Genomic DNA, 15,382 nt, shown 5'->3' with positions numbered 1-15,382 from the left:
TCATGAACTTCTCATACAGAAAATATATAAATACTTTTTTTTCTTTCTATGTTACAGGTATATAATATAAATCAGATTTCAAAGTTCATTCAATGACCTACAAACAATAGAACCTCCAAATATGTAGCAGCTTGTTAACTTATATGGAAAATTGACTGTATGGGATAGGGAAAATGAGTCTTTTCATAATCTCTCCCCCACCCTCTCCGAATGACTAATTTACATAATTTCTAACCCAGGCATCATTTGGGTTATTGGCATCTATTATCTAAAGAGTATTTTCCCATTTTTCACAATAATTATATTTACAAATTTGTGTCCCCCACCCATCTACCTCGCCATCCTCGTGTTCTGTGCTACTCTAACCTACGCAGTCGCAAAAATGGCAGCAAGATACCTTTTTCTTTTTGGCATAAATTATATTTCCCCCAAAATTAAATAGTGTCTATTTTACAAGCAAGTCAGACAAAAAAAGTGCACTTTCTGCATGCTGTAGCATTGCTGTCCAGCTATTTTACAAAAATAGTCCTAAGGAAAACCACATTTTTTACTTTTTACTGAAAGTAAAAAGTTAACAAAAAAGTTTTTTGTTAAGCAAATCTGGAGTTTTAAGAATATACAGTAATCCTCACTAAAGTTCTAAAAAAAATTCAAGATAAGGCTATCATTGCTTGTTAATTTCTAACAGGGATATGTATTAGAAACAGATAAGGTATATTAATGGGGAGGGGAAACTTTGTCCATTTACAGTGTCGCATTACCCCATTCAAAATGGCAAAGCACACACGCACACACATTCAAAATCAAAGGATTATTGCAAAAGAAATTATTCAAGGGACATTTTATTTTCCCATGATTAAACAGAAAGGATTAACATATTCAAGGCAAGATTCAACTTAAGCATTCCTAATCTTGGAAATGCTGTCATTAGTTGGATTATGCCTCATCTATCTGGAATTAATGGTCACATTATAAACTGGTTATTAACTTTGGAAAGGCTTTGTTTTTGTCATCTTGTATCACTTTTATACCATGTATAATATTTCCATGATACAAACTGTAACCCATTCTCAACTATTGCACATGAGGGTAGGGGATGAGGAATACTATCCACTATTATTGAGGATGATCAAGTTCAAGAAGCCTACTGAGCTGTGTGGGCAATTCTAATTATGTCATTTCTGAAGAGCATTTTTGTTGATTCACAACAGTTGATAGAACCTGTTTAGTAAAATTAAGTTCCTAATGGTGCTAGTCAGGTAACAACTTAAATGCAATTGGTCCCAAAATGTATGGGTACAGATCAGATGTGCTTGCAGAGAGCTTGGCAAAGGTTGGAGGCCAATGTATGCATTTTATGTCCCCACAGATGAATATCTAAATCTATCTTTTAGTAATGTGACATCTTTACGTTCTTGATCTTGCTGTGGTTATAGGACCTAGGATCATTCTGTGAGTGGAACATTAAAAAATGGAACTTTTGACACTCCTCTACAATATGTAATCTGAAGCGCTCTTGGAAATTATAGGAAAGATTACAGTGGGAGAAGGGAGTTAGTAGAAATTGGGTGCTTTGACTTGATCAAAGACAAGATTCAAGACAAAATACAAAATAAGGAAAAGTTGTTTCGTAAGCTTATGTTAAAGTCAAGGTACTTTGGGATTTGTGTCACTGGAGATGCTGAATGTGAAGCATCAATTGCAAGTTTGATTATTCACACTGTTTATCCTTTCCCTCCAGGAATGCATCGTAAGGAAGATAGAAAATAACAATCAAGCTTTGTCATTCATAACTTGCTACCTCCTTCATTCGCCTTCTCCCACCATAAATACTCCAAGAAGGTCTCTTTAAATACAGTATCCTGTGTACAAATAACTGCCAGTGTTTGTTGCTGAGGGAAGTGGGCAGAGTGAGGTTTCCAAAATACAGTTACATGTTATGAGGATCTATTCCAAAGCAGTCGCAAAAATTAAACATCTTTGCAAATTATTTCATCTTTTCAATAATGAGAAGGAGAATTTTTTCCCCTATAACATTTCTCTATTAAACCATCCAAGCCTTCCAGAATAACAAGGATATCAGGGCTGTGCATCATTTGAAAATTAATTCCAAAGAAGTGTTGTGAATCCCACACAGGTGTCAAACTGGCGGCCCGCGAGCCAGATGTGTCACATACAGGCCACGCCCATCCCAGCTCCACTAAGCAAAAAATGTCACAATACGTCACATGATCAAGTTTGACACCCATGCCATACAGATTTAAGCACAGCACTTCCTGGTTCTTAATTAAAACTTCTCTTAGCATCTTTACTACTACTACTACTACTACTACTACTACTACTACTACTACTACTACAACAACAAGCTGATGTTTTAATGTGTTTTTCACTCTTAAAAGCAGAAGTTTGAAAAAAGACATGGCTGCTACCCTTATGTGAGGATACAAATGCTTTTGCCAAAATACCTTACAGCAAATACAGCCTTGATACCATTTCATCAAACTCCTACTCTATAATGCAACTGTAGACTCCTTGAGTATTGTACTATATTTACTCCAAATTCTGGGTTTAGTGATCAAGGAGGAATTGCTTCAGAGAAGTATCTAAGCTGAAAGCAACCCATCACCCAACTCCATATATCTTTTTGTTCTACTTGCCTAGTGTAGAAGCTGTTCATCGCTATGTAGTTTTATGGGTACAAATAGGTTCATTAATGTAAGAAGTCAATGACTGGTCATGTGACAGTAAGTAAAACAAATTCATAATATATGAGTTTCTATCCAGGTATGTTCTGTTATAACAAATTGATTAACAAAATAAGTATAACATCATATAGATGCAATATTGGTTCAGATACTACAGCCATCATTGATTTGTATTTTAATGCAAAACCCCAAATCAACGTAATGTTATTTTACAACTTTTGGCAATGCTAAGGTCAATTGATCTTGGGCAGTATTCTGAACAGAAGCCAAACTCTATTTTTTTATAATATCAAAAAGTTATACCTATGTATTATCATTTAAGTGGATACATTAGTACATTTAGCTGAATTTACTTTTTCATTTTCCACTGTAAGTAAACTGTTTTTTCAGTAACAACTATAATTGAAAGCTGAACTATCTTTGTTTTAAAGATAACTTTTTCATCTACTTTTGCCTTGAAATTAAAAAAATGTAAAGAACAAATGAATTAATATCACTTAAGAGTTATCGATCTATAGATCTTAATACTCTATCATTACTGAGGTAGCATTCATAACTACTATGTACAATCGACTATTTACTTTTTTTTTTACTGGAAGTATTGTACGAATCCTTTGGAATTTATACCACCATTTGGTCTATACTGTGGCTGCCATTTTGGTTCTGCACAAGAATGTTATTGTAGGAGTTTCATCTATGAGCAAAGCATCTCTGTATATTGATGGAAAATTATTAATGAATCCTGCATGACAAGCTGAAGCCCTTCCTTTATTTTTTTCCTGACCCACTTCTCTCCGCCTCCTATTTTTTGCTCAGGAGATTCTCATAGAAATCAGTGAACTACTGTAACTTCATGGCTCCCCAGTTGTTACATTAAATTATGGTTATGCAGTTTTGCCAGTCATGAGACGAGAAGATGGTGAAATCTATACTCTCAGTGGTACACGCTTCTCTCTGGATTATATCTGCTTCTATTCCCAACATAAACTTTATCAATGGTTCAGAAACAACTACTACACCAACAGGAAACAGAGAGCACCCCATTCCCTCCTGTAGTCTCTAAACCAGTGTTTCCCAACCTTGGCAACTTGAAGATAACTGGACTTCAACTCCCAGAATTCCCCAGCCAGCGAATGCTGGCTGGGGAATTCTGGGAGTTGAAGTCCAGTTATCTTCAAGTTGCCAAGGTTGGGAAACACTGCTCTAAACTAAAAACCTGAAAGAACAGGGAAAAAAGAAACCCCTAACTATCTTAAAATACTGTATTTAAAGAGATATTTCAAACCTGAGATTAACTATTTGAAACCTCTCCAATTGCTCCTTTCCTCAGTTGTTCAGTTTCTAAGTGGTCACTAAAGTAGAGAAATAATAATAATATTCTCAATAGACACTCAAATTTCATATCTAGAAATGTAACAGCAAAACATTATGAACTCCCCTAAAGATCCTTCAGCTCTGGCTGTGACTGGTAAAACTCCTTATAACAGTTCTCTGGGTTATCCACACTGCATTGTCTATGTATCAAGGTAATATACCTCTATACCTTAAAGAGGATTAGACTGACTCAAATATTATTCTGATGTATCTCCCACCTAGACTGTTCTAAGCAGTATAATGAGATAATGTAAACTTCTGCTTGGAGGTAGAAGACATGCATTTCTTTAAAAGGTCTTAGGAAGAGGAAGAAAATGCTTCATCCAAAATAACTGTGTCCCATATTCTTATGTAGAATGTCTTTACCTGGTTTGTGGTTTCTGATCTGTTGAATAACCTGTTCTTGAGATAAATTAGAAGTTAGAATACAAATTAGGTCAGGTATCTTAAAGGTAACTTTCTTTTGGGGAATTATAAATATGGACCAGAGTGAACTGGCTCTCTTGTTCATTAAGTTTTCTGTTTCTTTAGAAAAATATCATCCTGGAAAGTATCCCAGCCAGTAGTACTTAAATTTGTGGGTCACTTACTAAAGCTCCAGACAAAATGGCAGGAACAGAATTTCAGATTTATTCTAAGGATTTGGGAATTGGTGCCTAATTCTTGTGAGGATATTTTTTTTTAAGCGATCTGATGCCTTAAACTCCAGATGTCCTACCTGGCCATTTCAGGGTGTGAGAGGGGAAAAAAATGTTTCCCCCTAACAAATAATTCAGGATTGAACCATCAATCCTGTTTCTTCAACTATGAGATCTTACTTATGATTACTAGTCCTGAAGATTCAATTTACAGATAAACTCTTGCTTCATCTTTCTTAGCCAATGGTATGACTAATGATGGTGTTTGTTTTCTAGAACTGGAGAACAAAATCATATTTTGATATGACAATGTACTGAACCTAGACATTGCTAGCTTTCATAACAAATCCACATGTATATGCCTTTGCATACTTTTAAGGAGAGATAAGCTTTGATGGACATATTCCCAGTACAGTTTACCTGAATTATTTCCGTACACAAGAAACGACCAAATAACCCTACAGGTTTTGTAAACAAAACAATTATACAAATTTGTATGTACACGTTTCCAGGTAAATGTCATTTGATTCTAGAAGAGACTTTTCAATTTGGAAATAAATTCAATTGTTTCAATCTCATACTTGCATAAATTTGATATTGGAGAGAATGGAACTACATACCATCACTACTACATAATTTGTGCTAATTTTATCGAAAAGACCTCTGAATTATAGCAATGTAAGCACTTCAACACTGCACATTTAAGGCTTTTCACTACAATCATTGATATTATCGTGCCATTAATCTTTTTTCTTTAGGATTGAAGCAAATGATTAGGAGCAAATTTAAAGCAATGGAATGTGAAATTATTATTTTGCATTTTTCTTGATAAAAAGCAGCAATAACTATTAATTTTACTTGATTTACCTGACATAAATTATTGTTTTTGAAGATCTACATTTAGACAATCAATCAATTACTGGATGAACATTAATGTAGAACACCTCATTACAATGCATGCATTACATGGAGGTAAATCTAATTCCAGGGGAATGGTGGTTTGTTTGTTTTTTCCTAAACTCAAAACTGTAGTGAAATTCATTAATTGGTTCAGTTTAACATAATTACACGAAACTGCAACAAAACTGGACAGACTGCTAATATTATAACAATAAAATAAGTTAAGGTTACTCCCAAACCTACTGAAGATTCTCCGAGAGCAGAAATTGTCGAAGTAGTGTTCACAAAAATTAAGAAATATATCAAAGAAATCCCCTAATTAATCCCCTGATATCATGTTTGTAGCATGCTCCATCGATGACAATGGGATACAGCTTAAGATACCATGTCTCTCAAATCCAGGGTAAACAAGCAAGACATCAACTCTGTCCAAAACGGAAGTCATGTAAACCAGGTCCCGTGTAATTTGTCCTATATTTTTGTGACATTGTATTTAAAAATAAGTGAAATGAAAACCTGCATAAGTGTCTGGTGCTTCATTCTCCTTGCATATCTTGTTACCTTCGTTGTTTTAACAATTCCCCTCAGGGCTCAGGTGGCTTTGGAAGCAAGTTCCTCGAAGAAAAATTCTACAACTGAGCATCCAATTTCATGTACCAGAATTCCTGGAACAATTCGGAAGATGGCACTTCTCTGTTGCCCAGTCAGTTAGGTGTTATTGAATGTGACTAGTAACTTCACATTTATCACATCATGGAAAACAAGAGGTCAGGATTCAGTTGATGGGTTATCTGTTTGTTGATTTGACAGTGAAACTAAAATAGCTTCCGCTTCTTCGTGCATCTAGAAGAAAACAGCATGTGCAGTTTTTTCAAGGAAACCTATACAGGGCACCAACTCAGTGCCCCCTTTTTCCCAGCATTCATTAGATTTTAATTCTACTCACCTGCAAAAATTGTACATCTTGAAAGAGTTCTTGAATGAACCGTCTAGATGGCAATCGAAAAGTGCAGTGAGCTAGCAAGTAGGATACTTCAGAGTAAAGGCATATATCATCAAATGCTTGGGGGAACTTCTCTTTAATTCTGGAACATAAAGAACAAAGGGAACACATTTTTAAAATGTTTCATCAAACTTGAGACATGGATCTGATATTTAGGCATACTAAACTTAAGGAACCTAATCTAAATACAAGTAGTCTTCGACTTGTGAACACAACTGTGCTCCAAATTTCTGTTGCTAAATGAGACATTTATTAAGAGAGGTCTGTCTGTTTTATGACCATTCTGCCACAATTGTTAAGTAAATCACTGCAGTTATTAAGTGAGTAACACAGTTGGCTTCCTCATTGATTTTGCTTGCCAGAAGTTTGCAAAAGGTGATCACATGACTCTGGGACAATTGCAACCATCATAAATATGGGTCAGCTGCTAAGTGTCTGAATTTGGGGATGCTGAATTTGGGGACGTTGTCACTTGAATCACTAAGTGAGCTGCTGTAGGTCAAGGATTCCCTGTATAGGGTGCTCTTGACATATGACTCAACATATTGATGGTTCCTATTAATGGCAGCCTCAGAAACGATGTAGAGTGATCTGTAAAATACTTCCAACTGTTGCAACTCTTTCCCCCCTCCAGAGTCATATGATCAAAACCTGGTGCTTGAGGCAACTAATCCTCAACAATCAACTTAGTCCTTTCAACTGTATTATTTCTAACATATTATTGTGAGTTCTCGTTTGAGATGCAACATAAGGAGTGCCAGAATATGTACATTTATATAAAGAACTTGAACTGATTTGTGTGCAATATGAGAACAATCCCATTCCCTATTGAAAGATAAAAGTAATATTACTTGTAAAAGCTAAAAATAATGGGAGAAGTTTTACTTACGTCAAGAGCCCCGTTTCATGACCTTTCGTTCCTACTGAGCTACTCAAGTTGATTACTAATCGCAAAACCTCCTTTCTCAGTAGTATGCGGCATACTGGAGTATCATCTGGGATTGATTTCATGCCTTCAGAAAAAGAAATTTAACTGTATGTTATTTGTACTGGCTGAAATATCACTGGATAACATTGACAGTCTGTTCTACATATTTTAAAGATGCAGGCCAATGGGCATAAAAGTAATTGTCAAGTATGAATGTTATTTTTTCTGGTTCAACTGGGCATTACTTACACATAAAGGGATTGTGGAAAAACAAGTAGAATGATCTAAATCCCAATCAAAAGCCCAAAACATATATAGCTCTTCCCAAACGGGAATGAACTATTCCAGGGTGAAATTCACTTACCTTCCCTATCGGCTCACAAATGTATATGAGCTGTGCATGCGCAGATACTGAAATCATCACAAAAAAGGGATGTCATGATGTCTGCCTGGGTGGGCGGGGCTTTGTGCAGTTTGACCCTATTGTATCATGCGAGCCGGATGGGGCCAGCTGAATTTCACCCCTGAACTCTTTTGGAGGTCACTACGGGATTAGGAAAAAACTCCACCTTTCTCATGTGCTTCACGGTCCCCTCCTCACCCATCTTTTAATGATATTTATTACGTCTGGGTTTTTTTTCCCAGTCCCAGTGCTTTTTTATTTTAAATTTTATTTATTCAATTTTTTAATTTTTAAAAGAAACATTGCAATAATTTTGCACAGATCATAACCGATCTCTTATACCAGTGTTTTTCAACCAGTGTGCCGCGGCACACTAGTGTGTCGTGAGACATGGTCAGGTGTGCCGCGAAGCTCAGAGAGAGAAAGAAAACGAGAGAGAAAGAAAGAGAGAAAGCAAGAGAGAGAGAGAAAAAAAGCAAGGGAGAGAGGAAGAATGAAAGAAAGAGAGAGAAAGAAAGAGAGAGAGAGAAAAAGAAAACAAGAGAGAGAAAGCAAGCAAGAGAGAGAGCAAGAGAGAGAAAGAAAGAAAGAGAGAGAGAAAGAGAGGGAAGGTGGGAGAGAAAAACATGGAGGGAGGGAGGGAGAAAGAGAGCAAAAAAGAGAGGAAGGAAGAGAGAAAGAAAGAGGGATGGAGAGAGAAAAAAGAAGGGAGAGAAAGAGGGAGAGAGGGAGGGAGAGAGAAATAGAGCGAAAGGGAGGAAGAGAGAAAAAGATTTTGTCCAAACTTTTTTTAGCGCCCCCCCCCCCCCCCATGTGCCCCAGGGTTTTGTAAATGTAAAAAATGTGCCATGGCTCAAAAAAGGTTGAAAATCACTGTCTTATACTATAAATTGCTGTCATTATTTATATTTACATTATTTACATATACTGTTCATTTTTGCGTAATTCTTATTTTTGTACTTTCACATTGTATCACTGTTTTTAGTTTATTTTCCATCCAATTGTATCATCTTTGCCAGGTATTATAACATTCTGAGTTATATAATGCTTTGAACTGTTATTTATTATTTTATTATTTTAATGTATACAAGTTTTAATATTTGTAAGCTGCCTAGGGTCATCTCCAAGAAGATGGGTGACACATACTTTTAATAAATCAATAAATAAATATTGGGAAAAGATAAACAAAAATTGTGCAAAAAGTAGGAAAGTTAGTAATGACTGGATAATCAATAATCATCTTGGTTATTCCAGTGTTAAGAAGCAGGGTGCAAAGCTGGGATTTCTGATGAAAGCCTCCAGCAGCCAAGCAACAAGAAGCATCAGAAGCAGCCTTTATGAAAAATGACTCACCTATGATGAGATCAGTACTCTTGGAACTACTAGCTGATCCATGGGATACAGCATCACTACATCCTGAAATTCCAGAAAACTTCGAGGAATGTGAAACCACATCCAAATGATTATGCATAGCCTTTCCACACCAGTCTGAATAAGGAATGTCTGAAAATTCTGATAAAGTTTGATATAAGATAGATGGAATAGTTTACATAGAAAAAAAAATCCAGCATGATATACATAATTTACAAAGAAAGAAAGAAAAAACAGCATGATACAGAACTGAATAACTTAGGAACAATTCAACCAAACATGAACTTTACTATTTTGATAACAATGCAGTAATAAAGGAAAAGTATTGTGATGATGAATTTATGAGGCAGGCACTATTGTTGGTTCTCAAAACAACAATAACAATGGGAAAGGTTAATTTCCACAGGATTTGCCACCCTGAGAAGTTAAACATTCAATGAAGGTTTCTAGCTTTCAAGATTATGAAATAAATTTGGGAATTCTGTCTGAAGCAGCATCAGAAAATAGAAGCAGACTCGACAAGGCTTCCAGTCTTCTAATTATTGCAGATCAGATTCAAGTTGTCTGCCTGATGCAGAGCTGGCAGCACTAACCTGGGTGACTAAATGCAGAGTTCAGTTTGTTATTATGCTGGCAATCGAGGATGTGTGTACAAACACAATAGAGACAATTATCTTCAGTGTGTTCTTGGAGTCCAGTGTCTTCCATGTTTTCTAGGAACTGGGAGGCATCTGAACGGCTTGTGTTCATGATCTCCGTAAGACTTATCTGCTGACGAAGCATCTGGAACGGACTCTTTACAAGCTCAGTAGACTCACAGGACAAATCTGGAAAATTTGGTTAAGCAACAGAAAATAGAAAATAATGAAACAATACAATAGCAATAATTGCCCAGAGTTGCTTCAAAATGAGATGGGCGGCAAATATAGTTAAAAAATAGATAAATAAATTCCTATGTTTCATTTAAGGCACATAAAATAATAACCCCACATATTTCAATTTTTAAGAGAACTCTGCTATAGCCACATTATTATTATTATTATTATTATTATTATTATTATTATTATTATTATTATTTAGATTTGTATGCCGCCCCTCTCCGCAGACATAAAGTTAGCACACTGTAATAAATGTCTGTTTCCCTGTGTCTTGCCCAACACTATAAAAATGTTGTCAATGCTTCATTTATCAAGTGATTCCAGAGAACATTTGGGGTGATCCAGTCCTTTATGGAGCATATTATTATGGGGTGGACAATTTATTTGCTCAAGAGGCCACATGAGAAGTGGACTGTTTGGTGGGCCTCTCTTCCACCGTGGCCTGATGCACACTACCAATTCTGCACCACTGCTGACATCCAACTGCAACCATGGGCCAGATTGTGATCATCTGAGGTCCAGATGTGACCTGTGGGCCATAAAATGCCCAGACCTGTGATAGTATAACATAAAACTGACTTTATGAGAAATGCAAAATTAAGATGCTGTGAAGTAATGTCCTACCATGGATTGCCTCCCTATATCTCATTTTTTGGCTGTATGAAGGTAATTCCCTCTGAATGTAGGGCACAATATAAGCCACAATCAGGGGTGGGTTCTAATTTACCTCGCTGTCGGTTCACTTCCTCCCACGCCGCATGTACCCACATGCCCAATACAGATTTTTTAAAAGCCGGAAATAAGATAGTGATGCATGTGCAGTGCCAGAAACTTGGCTTCTACACATGTGCAGAAGAAAACAATACCCAGAATTTTTTTTACACAAAAATTAACTCCCCCCCCCCCCACCCCAAAAAAGGTAATATCCATGGACCGGCACCAACTGAACCGGTTCCGTGATGTCATTGTGACATCACCAGCGGGTTGCCACCACCATTTCAAACTGCGAGGAACCCACCTCTGGCCACACTGCTTTGAATATACTCTCAGAAATGAAAGTCCTGGAATCTGTGCTATGAAATATGACTGTCATATTTCAGATCACAGGGCTTAGAAATCAGCAGTTGGGAATAAAGACTTTTTTTCCCCTAAAGAAGGAGATGCAGAGTTTAGGGAAAGTGGCAGGCGACCCTGTAAGTTAAAAGAGAATAGAAAGCATACCTGAAGCATCCTGGGCAAAGACTCGACTGCCCCGATCATCATACGAAAGCAAAGTTTTCTTCTGGAAATATGGGGTTTCTTTTACCTGAAATATTTTAAGGCAAAAAATTATGCAGATCAAGTTTTAAAAATAGTCATTATTTCTGGAAACACTGAGTAGCTCCAATGTGAAGTATTTAACATTCAACAATATTCCAGTAAGTGTAATAAATTGCAGTATGTTCTCTATATATTGCTAGGGAATTAAGTGTTTGATGCAGAATAACAATACAATATTCAGTCTCACTAATTCCCTCACTTAAGTTAAAAGTATTGTCCACATACCTGAAATATTTCATTGATGTCAACCGGGAGAGCAAGTCCAATGTAATCATCTGAGCTACCATAGGTAGCATTAGACACCATAGAACGAACAGAAGAAGAACGTTGCAGTGTATTTTGATTTATAGGGCTTAATAAATCTTCTTTATCTAAGGATGATGCATAGCTCAAAGCTCTCATGAACCTGTAAGGAGCATATTGAGAATAACAGCGCTGGTTTTATTATGAGTATCATATTTTAATATACCATGGCTAATTTTAGTTCAAGCACCAGTTTGGTGTAGTGGTAAAGGCACCTGGCTAGAACCAAAAGACCATGAGTTTTAATCCTGCCTTAGGTATAAAACCAGATGGGTGACCTTGTCATTCTCTCCCAGCCCTAGAAGAAGAAAATGGCAAGTGACTTCTAAAAATCTTGCCAAGATAATTACAGGGACTAGTCAATGCTGTCATCAAGACTTGAAGGATCACCCCAAAAGTTAAAAATCAATATGTTGCTTAATATTTATCTAGTCTTGATTAAATAAAATAGAATTTGTGATGCTTCCTGAATCTGAATAGTATCATGCTGTCTATTAGAAGCTGGAACTGTTAGGGGTATGAAAACTAGGGGTGTGTGTGTGGCTATAATAGCAGCACAAACCAAGCCACACTCCTTTGTATGTGATTCTCTTTCTCTAACTCTCTCTCTCTCTTCATTTATTGAGAATCATAGGTTACTAACAAAAAAACAAGATAGCAATAGAAATAGCACTTGAACTTATATACCACTTCACAGTACTTTACAGCCCGCTCTAAGTGGTTATACAGAATTAGCATATTGTCCCCAACCATCTGGGTCCTCGGATGGTCAGAGAATAGCTAAATGTAAAGTTATATAAAATTATTAATTCACTGATTAAAGCGATTTCAGATCCCCTTTAACTACAAATCTCTGATTTTTCCAGAAATGTTCAGGAAATAGATAGCAGCAGTACCTTAAAGGATTTCATACTGCTAGATAAGTAATTTAATTACAAGGAATAAAAGTTGCATAAACATACATAAGATCTACTATTAACAAACACAGACATCAATTTCCCTAGATGTTTGAATTTTAACCTTTTCTTTTCACTGTTTTAAACCAATGAACTTTTGACTGTTTTTCCCCCCAGCTTTAAAACTAGAATCCACCTGTCCATAATTACCCAGTTATTCTATCTCAGGGGTGTCATACTCACCTCGTCATGGCGGCATCACGTGACATATCAGAACATTTTACCTCTTCACTGAACCGGGCGTGGGTGTGGCCAGAGCATGAAAATCTGGCCCATGGGCCACAAATTTGACAGCCATGTTCTATCTGGTTTAAACAGTGCTAATTTCCCCTTCACATCTTGATCCCTACAGTTGTTTTAGCAGACGTAAAAGTAAGATCAAAGTCTTCTTCGAAAACAGATATTCCTCCAAATCAGAGGTCTTCAAGCTTGGCAACTTTTAAGACTTGTGGACTTCAACTGGAGAATTCTGGGAGTTGAAGTCCACAAGTCTTAAAGCTGCCACGTTTGAGGACCCCTGCTTAAAATGTACCAGGAGAATAAAGACATCAATATTTATTTTAAAACACAGTACCTTTCCCATGATAATTTTAATGACGAAAAACAAAAGGCGATATTACTTACCGGTTGGGCGTTAGTCGAGAGTCTAGACTACCAGATTTCATTGTTATTGTGTCTGTAAAGAGTACATCCTTTGCTGGAGAAGCCAGAGCTTCAGAATGTGACAGAGAGGGATGCATCCTCTGCTGTTGCAAGCGTTTCAGGGTTGCATATCCAAACGCATCTCGAGAACTGGTGTAACTAAAATTATAGTCAGCCAGGCTTTTTATAGTAGCGAGGGAAGGAGCTTTTAGTGACTGTGCCCTCCGAGGAAGCGTGTGTGAAGACCCTGGCGGTACCAGGGAGACAGAGTTTGATTTTGACAGAGGGAGGTGGTTAGACTGTGGGGTGGAACACTGAATTGTTTTAATGGTCTTGGTACTCACCACAGTACTTAAGCTCCCACAGTCAGTGTCTATATTGGTAGCATCCACTCCCATTGTCTCTCGGGAGGGGCTGGAGCTCATTGAACTGATGCCACTTGTGGTGGTGTCTGTATTGAAACTCAAACTACGACTCTTGAAATGAGCCTGCGTGGAAACTTCTATGAGTCTCTCTCGACTGGAGTTTTCTCTGTGATTTTCATGGCCAAGACTTTTGGGAAGCTTAAGATCATTCTCACCAATACTTGGTGTACTATCTGCATCTTCATTGTGCTTGCTCCCAACAAATGAAGTTTCTAGTTTCAGAGTATGAATTTTGGGAACCTTGAACACCGGGTTAAAGTCATCTCCCCGTGTAAAATCCATGCTGCTGCAAGGTTCTGTTACTGTCCGGTTTCGCCTTAAGCCCATCTTGTTCTCCAAGGAAGACAGCTTGCCTCCTTTGGGATCACTGCTGCTCCTCAGCTTTTTATTGGGTAGAGTAAGAGAATTCAAGATGCGATTCCTGACAAGTCTGCGGGAGGAGAAAAAGGGGAAGGGGTTGCGGTCCTTATCCTTCACGGGCCCGGTATGGTCATAGAGATTCTGTTCTGCATCTTCTGAGATATTTAAGAAAAATGTGCTCGTGGAAGTGCTGCCAATCCGATCATCTTCCAGGATGAACATGCCTGAAATGAAAACAAAGGTTCATGTTTTGGATCCTCAAAGGTTTGGGTAATTAAGGCTACTTCTGCAAAGAAGCTGAACATTAAATGAAAGCCACAAGTACAGGGTGACTTCTTACATATTCTAAAAGTCAGAAGAGTATTATGATGAAAGAAAATCTTTACCAATATTATTTTACAATTAGGCCTTTAGTCTAGGAAACTTTGCCCTCAAATTTAGTGATAGAATAACCTGGATTTCACCTCAGCATGTTAATGATATTTAAATGAAGTAAAATGAATGATTTATAAAATTGTCTTCACCAATTTAAATTTTTACATGTGTTCTTATTTAAGCATGCATTTTAGATCTACATTTTCATGTACTATTGACATTGATCATACAATTAAGAAATGAAAAAAAAAAGAGATTTTTTTTCCCCCAAATATAAATTACGATTCAAATGAATCCCAATATGAATTAAAAGACCCATTGGCTCCTGTATCATGGTCCCAATTTGGATCTGCCAGAGATTTGCAATTTCTTTCTTAAAAAGCAAGCAACTGCTAATTATATGAATGGTTTCTGCACTAATGTTGATCTCAAGATCTTGAAAAAAGTAAATAATCCTTTCCAAAAATCAGTTCACAGTATATATCTAGGTATTTCTGGCTAAGAAACCACTGATAGCTACTAGCAAAACAAGCGAACTAAATTCGCCAACAAATAGATCTCAAAAAAAAAAATAAAGTTTGCCCACTATTATGCTAAATTATTACTGGATAAACATACTGACATAAACATATTAACATTAATTAAAATTAACATTATTAACCTTAATATAATTTGGAATTATGTTCCTTGTCCACAATAAACCAAAATTATTAATTAGGTTTAAAGCACTTTGTTGCTGGTTTACAAAATGATTCTAAGCTTCCTCTGCTCAACAAGAGGAAAGCAAAAAAAGATTTATGA

General features: G+C 36.7%; 1 protein-coding gene across 1 annotated transcript in view; it reads right to left on the bottom strand.

Annotated features, from left to right (window-relative positions):
* Positions 1-2,865: 2,865 nt before the first annotated feature.
* Positions 2,866-15,382, bottom strand: part of RICTOR (RPTOR independent companion of MTOR complex 2) — a 56,484-nt gene continuing 43,967 nt past the window's right edge. Inside the window, exons 32-40 of the mRNA XM_070743420.1 lie at positions 13,404-14,430; positions 11,746-11,926; positions 11,422-11,506; positions 9,916-10,149; positions 9,305-9,463; positions 7,510-7,633; positions 6,564-6,702; positions 3,922-6,460; positions 2,866-3,784 (exon numbers count right to left, since the gene is read on the bottom strand). Of these exons, the coding sequence (XP_070599521.1) occupies positions 6,386-6,460; positions 6,564-6,702; positions 7,510-7,633; positions 9,305-9,463; positions 9,916-10,149; positions 11,422-11,506; positions 11,746-11,926; positions 13,404-14,430 (2,024 nt within the window). The 3' untranslated portion in view covers positions 2,866-3,784; positions 3,922-6,385. The remainder of the gene's footprint in view (positions 3,785-3,921; positions 6,461-6,563; positions 6,703-7,509; positions 7,634-9,304; positions 9,464-9,915; positions 10,150-11,421; positions 11,507-11,745; positions 11,927-13,403; positions 14,431-15,382) is intronic.

The sequence above is a fragment of the Erythrolamprus reginae genome, chromosome 2 (assembly GCF_031021105.1).
Source record: "Erythrolamprus reginae isolate rEryReg1 chromosome 2, rEryReg1.hap1, whole genome shotgun sequence".
NCBI classification, from domain to species: Eukaryota; Metazoa; Chordata; class Lepidosauria; order Squamata; family Dipsadidae; genus Erythrolamprus; species Erythrolamprus reginae.
Note: the sequence above shows the minus strand (reverse complement) of the source record. Positions and strands in the feature narration are given on the sequence as shown.